This window comes from Papaver somniferum, chromosome 7 (genome assembly GCF_003573695.1).
Source record: "Papaver somniferum cultivar HN1 chromosome 7, ASM357369v1, whole genome shotgun sequence".
Lineage (NCBI taxonomy): Eukaryota > Viridiplantae > Streptophyta > Magnoliopsida > Ranunculales > Papaveraceae > Papaver > Papaver somniferum.
The window spans coordinates 86,884,637-86,900,162 of record NC_039364.1 but is presented as its reverse complement, the minus strand read 5'-3'; the positions used below and the strand labels follow the sequence as shown (position 1 = coordinate 86,900,162).

Below are 15,526 nucleotides of genomic sequence, written 5' to 3'. Positions count from 1 at the left end.
AGGAAATGATCCATCTCTTTTTCCGAATGTTGGTTATTCGGTGGTTAGGTACTTATTTTGTTTTTCGATTATATACAATCGGAAATATTCTTTTGATATTAGAACCGAATATACAGGCCAGAAAAGCTATAGGTTACTGAACTCCAAATGACGCATATTCGGTAGGAAATGATCCATCTCTTTTTCTGAATGTTGGTTATTCGGTGGTTAGGTACTTACTTTGTTTTCCGATTATATACAATCGGAAATATTCTTTTGATATTAGAACCGAATATACAGGCCAGAAAAACTATAGGTTACTGAACTCCAAATGACGCATATTCGGTAGGAAATGATCCATCTCTATTTCCGAGTGTTTGGTATTCGGTGGATAGGTACTCAGTTTTATTTCCGATTATATATAATCGGAAATAATGTTTGGAAATTACTACCGAATATACACAATCTATTTACTAAAACTTGGTTTCTTATGTATATATGCATGGATCTATGACCACTTCCCTATCCTGAAGTTGGCCGGAGAGAACCCGGGGTGGTGCAAAGGTACTCATAGAGGAACAAAGTATATATTTGAAGACAACCGTTTTAGGACAAAAGAGCAGCAGTTGATTCGCATGAGGGAGATTTTGGACCAATTGAAGGCCTCAGACGTATGCTTTGATCCATTTAAGGAAGATCGAGCCAGTGGGCATATAAATGTTCGGTCAGACTTGTCCCTTTATTTTGGACCATTGTGGCACCCCACAGGATATGTGATGTATAACCCCTCTAGGGTGATGCGACAACACAGGTATATACAACAGCAACCTGTGGAGAAAATGGGGGATTACTACAAATTGGAGTTGGAGTTGTGCTCTTCTAGTGGTGATAATCTCACGATTGTTCACACAGGCCCACCTACTGTTCTTGATAACTGGGATAAGAGGAATGACTTCATTATCGACACTGGTAGACGAACCACCCGAGGTGATGAAAATTCTCCAGACTATATGAGTTGGTATAACAAGGTATCACATCCTTTGGTTATCCGTGAAATCAAATCCAACACTACTGCGGCGGGTTCAAGTTATAATTGTATCATCAAAGACAAACCAGCTGGTTATGATAGACTGGTGCGTGTTCTTATATTTTTGTTCATTTTATATTATTCCTATAAATCTTAGGTAATTACCGTTTGATGTTATGTCATTACGTATAAAAAACAGGTGAATAGGTTCAAGCGTGTTTCCAAAATGTTAACTGCATGCCTGAAGAGCGGAGATCCCATGCCAGCTGAGAAGATCAAAGAGGCTAGAGATCTAGTTGATAATATGGATAACGAAGATTATGCTGCCCAGTTTGGGGAGAAAGTCACGAAGAGGCATCAGCCCAAGGTGGAAGTATCAAATACGGGTAAAAGAACTCGAGCTTCATCGAGCGCTGAAGCTGCTCCAACTGAAGGTGCTCAAACCCGTGGTCGTGCAGGACTGGGAGGTAGTCACGGTCGTAAAGTAAAGAAGAACAGATAAATAACAATGATTTGTGTTGTACATTCAGAAGTTTGGGTAACTAAGTTAGACAAGTTCAAATGACAATGATTTGTGTGGTACATTCGAAAATTTTGGTAACTAAGTTAACTTCCGATTATTTGAAGTTCAAAATTTGAAAAGTATCAGTTTTTCCCAAATTCTGATTTTTGGGCCATCGTACATTCAGAACTTTACAAAAAAAAATTATCCTCCGAATATTACAAGTTCAAAACAAACCATGCCATGGCTCTAGGTGGTTCCAAGGGCCAATATAGAAGCTTAGACACCCCATATTCAGAAGTTTTGGTAACTGAGTTAACTTCCGATTATTTCACGTTCAAAATTTGAAAAGTATCAGCTTTTCCCAAATTCTGATTTTTGGGCCATCGTACATTCGGAACTCTACAAAAAAATTTTCCTCCGAATATTACAAGTTCAAAACAAACCATGCCATGGCTCTAGGTGGTTCCAAGGGCCAATATAGAAGGTTAGACACCCCATATTCGGAAGTTTTGGTAACTGAGTTAACTTCTGATTATTTGAAGTTCAAAATTTGAAAAGTATCAGTTTTTCCCAAATTCTGATTTTTGGGCCATCGTACATTCCGAACTTTACAAAAAAAATTATCCACAGAATATTACAAGTTCAAAACAAACCATGCCATGGCTCTAGGTGGTTCCAAGGGCCAATATAGAAGGTTAGACACCCCATATTCGGAAGTTTTGGTAACTGAGTTAACTTCCGATTATTTGAAGTTCAAAATTTGAAAAGTATCAGTTTTTCCCAAATTCTGATTTTTGGGCCATCGTACATTCCGAACTTTACAAAAAAAATTATCCTCCGAATATTACAAGTTCAAAACAAACCATGCCATGGCTCTAGGTGGTTCCAAGGGCCAATATAGAAGGTTAGACACCCCATATTCGGAAGTTTTGGTAAATCAGTTAACTTCCGATTATTTGAAGTTCAAAATTTGAAAAGTATCAGTTTTTCCCAAATTCTGATTTTTGGGCCATCGTACATTCGGGACTTTACAAAAAAAATTGTCCTCCGAATGTTTTATTCGGAGGGAATACGTGTATCGTTAGCAACCGATTGTAGTGCATCATTGATACGAAACCTCAACGGCCATATTTTCAGAAACCTCAACGGTCATATTTTCAAAAATTAGAGCCGTTGGAACTCTAATATATATAAGGAGGGTAACCCCTCTCAGTTATTATCGAGTAAAAACTCAGAATGAAAAACCTTTTCAATGGCAAGTCCATCATCAATCGACAACATACTTCGAAGATGCAAGCGAACAACTACATCAATTGCAGCAATGGAAGAAGAAATACAAAAAAGGAACAAACAACCCAAAAAAATTAAACCATCGTTAGTGGCAACGAAGGAGGAGGAAGAGGAAATCAAGGCTAAGAAGCGAGGTGAAGAACAATTCCATCATAGAGAAAGATTAAAACAAGTTGAGGAAGAGACCGAATGGATAAAAAATTATTATATTGTGAAAGATCTACCCAAAGAACAGCAGGACGATCGTATATTTTGGATTAACGTTTCATTGGGTCCTTTTGTTGGTAAGTACAAGAAGCCATGCCACAATTATGAACCATCCCATGTTTATTCAAGGGTGCACCATGTTATAAAATTGTGCACCGAGTACAACCGTATTCTTGCTAGGCACAGAGACGACAGGTTTGCGGCACAAGATGCTTATTCCAAGTGGAGAGGAGAGTCGTTTCTACATTTCGAAGCCGCGTTGATTGTTGCATCTCGGACTGGGAAAAAAGAATAACATGTGATGTTTGAGTGCTGTAAATTCAAATTTTTAATATTAATCGGCGGTTTGATAAAATATGGAATTCCCGAATATGATTAATCGGATTGAAGTGTTATAATACTGTTGTTCCTATTACTGATTAATATTCGTAATCAAAACGTGTATCAAAGAGCCCGATTCCTTCATTCGGGAGACAACATTGTATTATTTGCGACCGATTAAATCATATATCTTCACAAAAAAGTTTCCAAAAAACTTGTACAAATTACATGTTCGAAAAAAAAAAGATCAAACATCGTCATCATCCGAGGGGATCAATTCGAGTAACTCAGCGGGAAAGTTGTGGTCCATAACGCGATCCCAATCAACCATGTTGGACTCATATTGTTTCACCCAATCCTTGCAATGGTTCATCGGGAAGTAATCGTGCCACTTACTCAACGGAGGTAACGGACAATCTTTCTTTACTCTTAAACCGATAAAATGCATTTCATTCACAAATGCCATTACGATTCTTCTATCTTTAACCGACTCGTCGCAATCCGTTCTTGTGGGTGCAAACGTCATGCTAAGTCCATACATAGGAGGAACAAAGAAATGTACCACGCAATTCAAAACGTCCGCTAGGAGATATCCAAATTTAGGCATTGTCATCCAATACTTGGATCCGAGTGTCTTCAATCCCTTTCGGCACTTCACACGCGCAACTAAGTCTTTGAACTCTTGTTCTTTGTCGTATCTATCTCCTCGCCTCATCATCTCCATATAAAAACCCTTGTCCTTCACTAGTTGTACCGCCATCGTATTTCTTAAATATTGGCATTGGGTGACATCTTCGATATCCGCCTCTCTAAAGTAACCCATTTGTTCCGTAGCAACGTGAAACCCACAATTTCCATCCCCATCAACCTCGTCGGTCGACAAAACAAATGGAATGATAAGTGGAGGGAGTTGTTCCAAATAATCTTTGTACATTGTATATGTGGATCGATTTGGTCTTCCATTAAGATCTCTAGGGCAACGAAGAGTACCTTTGTCCTCTTTTATAGTAAGAATTTCCATTGATTGGGTTTGTTGCGAGGCGTTCATTTGCTCAACAACTTCTTCGACAACATTGGGTTGACTTACTTGAGAAGGCTCTGTAGAGATCTTTGGCCTTACTTGTCGGGTGGTTGGTCCACTTTGATCATTTCTTGGACGACCTCTTTTCTTAGGCTCCGACTCATCTTCAAATTCGGCTTCCGAACGCTCGTGCCTAGACAATATTCTTTTATTAGACAAATACTCCTTCAACTCTTTTCTTTGGATGTCCCTCGACACTTCGGTGTTCGGCCTACCGGTGTTCTTTTGCTTAATAGGTTCATCAACCTCCCTTAAAGAAGGGTGAAGGGCTTCCTCCAAATTATGCATCAATATTTGCTTCTTGGTGCCGTTTGATGTAGCGTAACGCTCGGCTATTCGTGCACACAATTCCGACTCCAAGAAAGACGGACCATCAACTACCGGGGTGTTCGGAGTGAAATTTAATTGCTTCCAAAATGGGTGAATATCATCGATGTCAATCACTTCAACATACCTACCCAACTTATGACGACACGGGAGTCCAATACCTATCATATCCTTGCAAACACAAACCGTATTCTCGTCATTATAAGTTTTATATAACTTCAATTGTTTCATCATGCGATTTATTGCGCATCTTGAAACTTTATGAACAACTCCCCTTAGAAGCAATTTTTCCTTAATATGTTCCATCGGGAATTGGTGTACACTAAATTGCATACATTTCCTAATCTTTACGAGATCACGATTGATGAATTCATGGATTGCTTCTTGGATCGACACAACTCCATTTTGACTACCAATTAGTATTTTCTTTAGTCGACCATGAGACCCCTCCGCAATGATTGTCGCCTCGTTCTTGAAGTTACAATATTCATATGTCCATGCAAACACAAACCTCTCCATAATCGTTAACCATTGTTTTTTACAATACTCAACCGGTTTTGGGTTGTCCGTGCCGTATTCATCCTCAAATTTCTTCAAGTTACATTCGTAAATTTCCTCGGTCATCGACCAAACGATTTTGTCCCATACTTTCATGAACATTTTCCAAATAATTCCATCCTCCTTCCACTTTTCTTCAAATAGCCTATCCTCTTCCTTACGTTCTTCCACGGTTAATTTACTAATGCGCTCATCCTCTTCCTTTGACCTCTTGGTACCCTTCCTTGGCCTTTTAGCTTGGAAATGATGATGGCAATTGGTTTTGAGATTGCATTGAATGTGCCATGTACATTGCAAGTTTTGGGATTCCGGAAACACTACCGCTATTGCATGCATTAAGGCTTGATCGTTATCCGTTACAATAACCCTTGGAAAATTATCACCGTTATAAATGGACCTCAACGTCTCCAACATCCAAATGAAACTCACATTGTTCTCATGATCCATTAAACCCCATGCAATCGTAAACGTGTTTTTGTCCGAAGTATGGCAAGCAATGTTCAACAACGGCATGTTATACTTGTTTGTCTTATAAGTAGCATCTATCAACAAAATTTGATGAAAGCATTGAGCCAATTGGATCATTTCGGGATGTGCCAAGAAAATACGAACCACTATACCATCCTTTTCTTCCCTTCTCAAGGTGTAGCCGTGTAACTCCGCTAACCACTCCGATTGTTGCATGACCGTTCTACCATCCCATTCAGTCCTTTTGATCGTAGTTAGGGACGACTTAATTGTAGACAAAGAAGACAAGTTATCGGGGTCGTCCGCCTTTATTTTACTTAAGATCGCACTCGCTTTTTGGATCCGCATAGACCTCACCGTCTGCATTTGATGTGGTTTTAACTTGGCAACCATTACATGTCCAATTAAATCCAACGGATCATCATGGTTGTGACAACCGTTATCAACTTTATACATTTTATACTCTTTACCTTTAATACCATCGGGCTTATAGAAGACAATCTTAAATGGGCATCCTATCTTCTTGGTATTGCTTCGGTATTTCCTATTCGTCTTCCGTACGTACTTACTATTCTTTCCCTCGTGACTCTTTCGCGTCCCACCTCGCTCGCAAATCATTTCAAATCGAGTGTCACTAACATGATTATTTTGAACTACCACGCACATGTTATCTTTTGCCTTGTTCATAAGCCATTCCTTTGCCTCCTTCTTACTTCCAAATGTCTAAACGTGCATAAAACAAAACAAATCTAATAAGCATAACCATTTAACATATAAATTTTGAAAAAAAGAAAAGAAAAGTAGTAATGAGTATACCAAATCGTTTGCATAGTATAGGGAAGTGTCGGGCCTCAAATAGAAATCATCAACAAACTCTTCAACGGCCTGCATATGAAAGCAACAAATTATTATACAATAATCGGAGGTTATTAAATAAGTAAAACTCCCGAATATACTATATTCGGAATCCTATCGGTTACCCAAAACACCCGATTTATGCAAATGAATGTACACAGTTTACTGAGTGCAAAAAATGATATAATCGGAAGCTAAAATATATAGTAAAACAGCCGAATATAAATAACCGCGAGATAACTTTAATCGATAAACATCCGATTTTCAAGTTTTGGGAAATTTTATTTTGAGGCCACTGTTATATTCGGCAGTCAAATAATGTTAAACTATTACCGATTGTAAAGGATAAGAATACTGAGTTTTGAAATTTTTTGGGGAATTCGTTTTTGGGGCCATTCGGGGGTAAATAACTCTACATAACTACCGAATGAAGATTTTTTTGGAAAACCAGTTTGGGGTTTTTTCTCATATTCGGCAGTAAACTGCTATCTTGGAACTACCGAATATACATATTTGGTACTCAGTGTGTTATATTCGTAAGTTTATTCGAGAAATTATCTACCGAATCTGGGTAGTTCATGGCATTCAGTGCATGCAATAATCGGTTTTTCTTGTTTACAAAAGCACACAAACGCATGCAAATCGGGTATTTGAGTTTCTTAACACAATACCTGTGTTTTACATGCATCGTTAGCTTCAATATCAGGCGATTCTCCATTTTCTTCCATGAAAGGGTCGTCTAGGTTTTCCTCTCCACAAAAGTTTGGATCATTCAACATATACCCCAAATCGTCTTCTCTAAACGGTTGTGAACCCTCAACATTTTGTTCTTCGCCATGATTCTCACCTTCTTCTTCATATCCATCCATTTTTGTAGTGATAAAATGGGTTTTCCCTTTTTCCTTCACCTTCTTCTCTATAACTCTAACAACTCAAAAATGAAAAAGAAATGGAAAAAATGAAACAGAAATCATTCTAATACTGCATCGACTACAATCGGAAGTCTGGGTAATATTTTGGCTTCCGATTGCAATCGGAGGATAAAAATGTTATCATATCCTCCGAATATATAAAGATAATTTAGCCAATACGAATTACGCGAGATAAGGGCTGGCTACATTTTCACTTTGGGTGACCTTTTTTGTTTTATTGTTGGCCCCTAAATCCTTTTGAGTGGCCCCTAAAAACGCGAGGTAGAAAACCCATCGACATGTACATCTATTTCACGAGTTGCTAATATTAGTGACCTTTCCTCAAAGCTGTTGTGGTGTTCACGATTTCAACAACAAACATTTGCAGCTGTAAACATTTGTTTAAAGGAAACATATCAAATAGAATATACTACCACCGAATAGTTTACTTTCAAATGTCTCTGTAGTCTCTCCTTTCTAGTTCGATCTCAATCTCAATCTCAATCTCTCGATTTCTATCACATTCGCTCTCAATAAAAAGGAAAATTAGGGTTTTCTTGGTAGAATCGAAGGAAATTGTAAAACAGATTTGGATCTTAAGCTTCTGCGATTAGAACTTGTAGCATTGCCCGTTCAAAGAGGTATGCGATCACCATTTATTGAAGCTACATTGATTTGTTTTTCAGTATTTTCATTATAAAAATGTGGAAGCAGATGTTCCATATGCTGTGTGTGTATTTCACAATTGACTTGTTGAAATTTTTGAAAGTGTTTGTAGTTTTGAATGGTGTTTTCTGAGTGTTTGTTATCATCCCCAAACTAATTTATGTACTAAGATTAAATTTTGGGCATGCCACATGACATTTTGATTTGAGATTCGATCTCAGAAATCGTCATGAACTTGAACATATAGTATTTTGGATCTTTATATGAAGTCTCATCTTTACTAAGCTGCCCCTCCACATATAGTGTTTTCTCCAGAATGCCTGCAACTTCAGACCACCCTCATATAAAATCACAGTATTCTTCCCCAAATTAAAATCATGATTTGTATATGAACCCATCACTTCGATTGTAGATTTATTAACTTTCCACCTGAGATTTCGATTTACCCGGCCCTAACTCTACATCAATTATTATCTTCAAAAGCAGTTCGTAGAAACCATCTTTTGGCAAGTAAATTAGAGTTTTTTTTTTTTTTTTATCAGTTTTAATTAATGTATTTGTTCCAGTATATTTGATCTAATCTATTGTATTCAGGATGTTCTGCTTAAGTTTCCCAAAAATATTCTTCTTCTGGTGAATAGATAACTGTTAGTACCTCACAGTTAGAAACTAAATTAAATCAGGTAAATTTGTAAAGGATTTCCATGGTGCTTTGTTTGATGAAATGTGTCAAAGAATATTGAAAGTAGTTAATAATGAGTTTCATTTCCATGCAGTATGTGCGTTGATTAGAAATTTAATATAATGAGTTCCATTTCCGTTTGATGCAATCTGTGGTTTGAAGGGAACTCATATACAGTAGCAAAAAATTATGCTTTTGCTTAGGTACTTGATCCACAGTTGAAAATTATGGCCATATAAGTTCAACCAGTATTTCTGCTTATATGAAATTGTACGTCTCTCTTGGCCATTACAACTGTATATTTTAACTTCGCTAAGAAATTTTAAGGCCAACCACAAAACAGTTAAATTTGGCAGATATATCATTAAGGTCAGAAATTTTAATGTTTTGGTTGGGACTTTCTTACAATATAAGAGAAAGCACTTTTTGTGACAAAAATAGAAAATAGAAGAAATGAGTGTCAATTCGGGGAAATAGTGAGAGTTCTATAACTTCGACATCGACAACTTCTAGCAGACTATCCCAAGAGAGAGACTTTATGATTCAGTACTGCAATTAGTGTTGGAAGTATGATTTAGTTTGCATGTATTTTGTGCTTGGAGGTGGTTCACTAATTACTAGATAGGTCCTCCAGTTCACATATGTGATCAGAGGGAATTGTGTGGTCATTTTTTTGCGATTAAACAAATATCTTACCGGTAAATAGTATTGCAGAATTAAGGTATGCAGCGCGTGCGATTCCACTAGAAAATAGTAAAATATTTTCTGCTGATGTGTTCAAACAGCGTCATTGACTCATTGTAACTGACTGATTTAGCTTGGCAAAAGTTTTGTGGCCCGTCATAAGTTTATACATAAGTCTGTTGATGAAGCTATATGAGGCCACTGACATACATGTTGAGGATGTGTTTGCATTTTGAATGGTTCATCAGCACTGATTATTACAGTTTTTTTCAGATTCAAATCAAAAAAAAATTCCCTTTAAATCTGCCTTAAATTGCTGTTCAACTATTGAGACCCGTAACTTCACCACCACATTCCACATATAGCTATTGAGTTAACACGGGATGGAGAAACTCTTTCCGCCAGCGTGAGGGTTCTCTTTCTATGATGTGCATTTCGATCTATGATGACCTTAATCTTAACATTTTGATCTAGTCTGAAATGTCCCTGAAGTAATAGGAACCATGAAAAGTGTGAGCCTACTTGATAGCTGAGTTACATGGAAAGTGTACATTTGATATTCCAGTGAACTTTAACAGTTTGCATGTGCATGTGATTGTTTCATTATCGAGTTTTGACAGTTTTCAAGTGGTTTAAGGGACATCTTACATAACAGTTTTGAATGGAACGGCAGGTGCACCGCGCGTGCGTGCATCTAGACTAGTATGCTTAAAGCATTTAATGTGTTTAGTGGTGATCCTAGGCGAAACTTTGAAGTTTCGAAAGACCATCTCTTATTGTGATTTGAACCATCAAAAACAGAACTTTAAAATACTATCACAATGTGGTGTTAGTTCATGAGATATATGTAGGTTACTTGATAGGTTTGCCTTGGAACTTAATTAGTTTGATGGTTGGGAGTGCAGGGAGTCTGCATGTTAGTTGTAGCCATTTCAGTTATGTGGTCGTTTATTTTGAATTCTGAAAATAGTTTCAAGTGGACACCATTTTTCGAAGTTCAGATATTTTCTTTTTAAATCTTTGTTCAGTTCTTTTTCTTCTGTTTGTTTTTTGAAAATAGTTTCGTTATGATTTTGCAGAGTGGAAGAAGGATTAAATACAAGATGGTTGGGGTGGAGAGATATTGTGTTGTGACAGGTGGGAGGGGTTTTGCGGCCCGTCATTTGGTGACAATGCTCATTGAATCACGGGAATGGTTGGTTAGAGTTGCCGATTTAGGGCCCGAAATTAAGCTTGAACCATATGAGGAAGAAGGAGTTCTTGGTGAAGCTCTTCGATCAGGCCGTGCTCAGTATGTCTCTGCGGATCTTCGAGACAAAGCCCAAGTGATTAAAGGTCATTGATATTCTCTATATAAATGATTATGAGTTCATTAAGCTGGTTGATTTGTATTTACTGGTTATCTATTGAAAATTAAGTGAGGTTGATTTGTATTTACTGGCTATCTATTGAAAATTAAGTGATTTTTTTATTTTTGAGGTCATATGAAATCTACAGCAGTGATAAGACATTACCATATTGGCTCCCGTAGAACCTTCTCCTTTATATGTAATCTTCTGAGCCATACTGTTTGTTTCTGCAGCCTTGGAAGGGACAGAGGTTGTTTTCCACATGGCTGCTCCAGATTCATCGATCAACAATCACAAGCTGCATTACTCAGTCAATGTAGAAGGTAAAGAGTGGTGCTTTCATGCACAAACCTAGGACTTTAGTAGTAAATGCTTCAAAAGTTCATTTTTCGATGTTTGTTTTCTTATTTGCTTCAAATGGGATTTCAGGAACCAAGAACGTTATTGATGCTTGTGTTGAGTGCAAAGTGAAGAGACTCATCCATACTAGCTCTCCTAGTGTCGTCTTTGATGGGGTTCATGGTACAGATAATGCAGATGAATCAATGCCCTACCCATCTAAGGTTTTCCACATATAAGCTGTGCATTTTATACTGTCTACGCCTGGTTTTGTGCTGATAGATATATGTGCAAGATATTCTCGTACTGAGTCATCTTATGAAAAATATTTTTAGACCGATGTTGGATGTTTTACAATTTTAAGTGCATTCTACAACTCGCACTCTTTTTATTCAATCAGATTTTTACTTGTTTTTCAGCACAATGATTCCTATTCAGCAACTAAAACTGAAGGAGAGATGTTGGTTTTAAAGGAAAATGGTAAAAATGGGCTCCTAACATGCTGCATACGCCCCAGTAGCATTTTTGGTCCTGGTGATAGGCTGTTGGTTCCATCTTTAGTTACTGCTGCAAGAGCCGGAAAGTCTAAAGTAAGAATACATCAAATGGCACGGTAGCATATTTGCTTACAAACCTCAGTTTCAGTCAGATAATCTTACCCTTTGAATTACATCACCTAAAGTTTAACTCTTTTGGAATATCTGCTTTCTCTTATAGAACATAACTCTTTATCTCTTTTGGTTTTTAAATTTTTTTATCAGTTCATCATTGGTGATGGCAATAACCTCTATGATTTCACGTATGTTGAAAACGTGGCTCATGCCCATATATGTGCTGAGAAAGCTCTATCCTCAGGAGGGGAAATTGCGGAAAGAGCTGCTGGTCAGGTACTAATATTCGCAGTGGATATATTTAAGAATTGGGAGGGTCAGCTGTCAATGTGCACAAAGATAAAGCACTAGATAGTTTAACGTAGTACATCTCAGTTATAACTTATCACAGTGTATCCAGAGTTGGGAAATCACGTATGTTTTCTGAATTAATCATCAAATCCATTTAAGTACTTCGCTGGTCAGTCCATGTTCTAGGATATAAAATTTTAAACTCTGATGCTTGCTTGCAGGCCTACTTTATCACCAATATGGAACCAATGAAGTTTTGGGAGTTTGTCGCAGTTATCCTTGATGGTCTTGGCTACGAGAGGTACACCTTGAGTTACTCATTGAGCTAAAGCTTTCTTGAAGTAAAGAATGGAAGGATTTACTTAGGTAATTATTTCCATATTATTAGCTTCTATGTATAATTTTTTTACCCTAACAGACCAAGTATCAAGATTCCAGCCCCTGTCATGAAGCCGATAGCGCAGTTGGTAGCTTTGATGTATAAGGTGTTAGGGCCCTACGGGATGCCTGTTCCACAACTGACACCTTCAAGGATTAGTCTGCTCACATGCAACAGAACTTTCAGTTGTTCGAAAGCCAAGGACCGGATCTTTTATACACCTATTGTCTCACTTCAGGTATGTCTCTAAAAGCGTTCCTAACATTCTGTTCCTTGATTTTTTTCACATACAGAACTTTTACACATGCTACTTTTGACCTGGTAGTCGTTGAGTGTGCTCTTTTGGAGTTGGTCAATAGAGTTGCACAAGATGTGGTTTAGCTGATCAGTCCATTGCTTACTTCAATGTTTTGACTGATGAATGTAGGAGGGCCTGAAGAGAACAATTGACTCATACTCACACTTAAGAGCTGATTTAACAAAGAGAGAAGGACCATCCAAATCTTATTTGTTACTCGGAAGTGGAAAGGGTATGAACCCATTCCTTTATTGTTTTCATTTTCTTTTTCCATTTGAAGTTGATGTCTGGAGATTTCTCGCGTTCTGTGCATGTCCAGTTATCATACCCTTTGACTGCTGGTGTATCCTTATCTACCTTCAAATCATTAGTATACGCTATCCTCCATAATGACTCCTAGTTTTGTGAGCTACTTGCTGAATCTACACAAAGAAGTGCAAAGAAAAATGACGTGTACACACTTTCAATAGAATAAATTTATGATGATTCATTAATTTCTGCTATTGCGATTTTGCAGCTGCTGACACACTTCTATGGAGGGATCGAAAGCAGATAATCAGTGCACTGATTGTCCTGATTGCTTTCTACTATTACTTCGTTGCAACTGAGTATACCATCATTACCGCTGTTTCAAAGCTTCTTATGGTGACAACATTCTTCTTGTTTGTCCATGGCTTTCTACCTTCTAAATTGTAAGGCCCACGTCTTTTTTTTTTTTTGCGTCTTTCTTTTTTTTTTGATAGTACGGCCCACGTCTACTATATACATGTTCTCTATAGTAACTTTGTGAAATTTACATGTTCATCTTTCGACCCAGTTTTCCGGACCTCCTTTTTACCGGCTTCTAGGCATATACTGAAGATGACATACCCCATATTTTTTTCATCTCTGAAAATATGTTTTTCATTTTTTACAGATTTGGCTATTTAATTGAGAAAATCCCTTCATCGAGTTTCCACTTTTCCGAGGAAAGGTGTCACCGGAATGCTCTGTTTGTTGGGTCCATTTGGAACTCAATCGCCAATACTTTACAATCACTTTGCAAGGGGAAGGACTGGACCCTATTTGTTAAGGTATTCCAGCATTTACGTGTACTTTATATATTCTGAGTTTAATGGTCAACTTCATAGTCCTACCAGAATGGTTAAAGTTTGGCCAAAATCACATGGTGGGATCTTGTTGACCGTGTTAGATGAACTGCTTTTATTTATCTAATACACTCTTATGCACTTTTGACATAAACAGGTTTTTTCGTCTCTGTTATTCTCGAGCTTCCTTGGATCAAAATCAATTCAGTGCATATACTTAGTAGGTCAGTGACCATCTCTTTGTTTTGTTTTGTTTTGTTTTGTTTCGTTTCTCTAGCATTCATCATATTGAGGATTGCACATGTATGGATTGGTGAAGTTTATATTTTAAATCTCCGAGTTTGTCAGCATACTGCTATTCTACGAGTACTTTGTCACCTATCTTACAAGCAAGCAAACAAAACGACAACGTTAACACTCATCCATTGACAATAGAGCTCACAAATTTTAGGGTTTCTTGAACAGCCGACTAAACTTTTCTTAAATAAAATGCAGGAGTTCTATTTGCTTTCACAGCTTTCTTTGTATACGAGAAGAAGGAAGAAGAAATTGACGGTATAGCACACAAAGCTCTTTCCTTAGGTTGTAAAGTAAAATCAGATATCTCCAAAAAATTCTTAAGATCCAACTGAGGATGATGATCCGATTCTAAGTACCTGATTGAGTCTTGTGAATGTGCATTTGTTTTTCTTCACATGTTTTGGGACGAAGCATTTTGGTAAGTAATTGAAAAGCGGAGATGTGAAAGAGTACTTGAATCTTGTGCCATGCCCATGCTCCTTCATTTCTTGTTAGTGTACAATTGTTCGGAACCAGTTTGAAAGTCAGGGGTTCTAATTTGTGTATACTGATGTGGTTGGTTTATTTCATCAATGCAATCATTTTGTGCAACTAGTAATGGCATTTTACTCTTTATGTTTTCCTTGATAGAACCTACTCCCTCCGTTCCTTTTTAATAGGCTGGTTTCTATAAATAGATGTTTCAAAAAAATAGGCTGGTTCCCTAATTGGAAAAGTCAATTGTTACTTTAGTTTTTTGGGACCACTTTTCTCTTAACTTCTTTTGATGACAAGTGTCATGTGGACCATTTCACTTCACTTCTTTTGCTGACAAGTGTCATGAGGACCACTTTCCTTGACTAGTTCTCTTAATTTCCTTAATTTTCTCTAAAAACAAAACCAGCCTATTAAAAAGGAAGGGTTTCGTTGAAAATTCTTTTTGCTGTTTAACGAGTTCGGGTTTTAGGGTATAAAGAAAAAAGTTTAGTTTCAGGGTAACTGTATGTATCTGACGCTGGCGCCGACCTGTTTTAACAAGTTCAGTTATGTGGGTGCTTTCTAATGGGAAGTCAGCTTTGGCCACGGCCCAAAGGATGTGTTCTTTTAAGGAGTGTTAAAAGGGAGCATACTTTTCGTTGATTAATACGTGAAAATACTCATTTGAGGTTTTTTTTTTTGTGTCTAACATTCTTTTTGGAGGTTGAACTGGCAAAATTTTGTTATCATGCGTGAACCACGTAGAGTAGACCCAGGTATCAACTTCTCAAGCAAAAAAGATTAAAAAAATTAGTCCAGTAAGAACTCCATATACTAGTAGAATCATTGTCACG

The 15,526-nt window shown here is 37.4% G+C and overlaps 1 protein-coding gene across 1 annotated transcript; it reads left to right on the top strand.

Annotated features, from left to right (window-relative positions):
• Positions 1-7,940: 7,940 nt before the first annotated feature.
• On the top strand, positions 7,941-14,807 carry LOC113297813 (3beta-hydroxysteroid-dehydrogenase/decarboxylase-like). Its single transcript, XM_026546393.1, has 13 exons — positions 7,941-8,170; positions 10,641-10,896; positions 11,144-11,233; positions 11,340-11,473; positions 11,669-11,839; positions 12,011-12,136; positions 12,373-12,452; positions 12,570-12,768; positions 12,958-13,060; positions 13,346-13,520; positions 13,745-13,901; positions 14,074-14,140; positions 14,412-14,807. The coding sequence occupies exons 2-13, from the start codon at positions 10,665-10,667 to the stop codon at positions 14,546-14,548; spliced, it is 1,671 nt and encodes a 556-aa protein (XP_026402178.1). The 5' UTR covers positions 7,941-8,170; positions 10,641-10,664; the 3' UTR covers positions 14,549-14,807.
• The last annotated feature ends 719 nt before the right edge of the window (positions 14,808-15,526 follow it).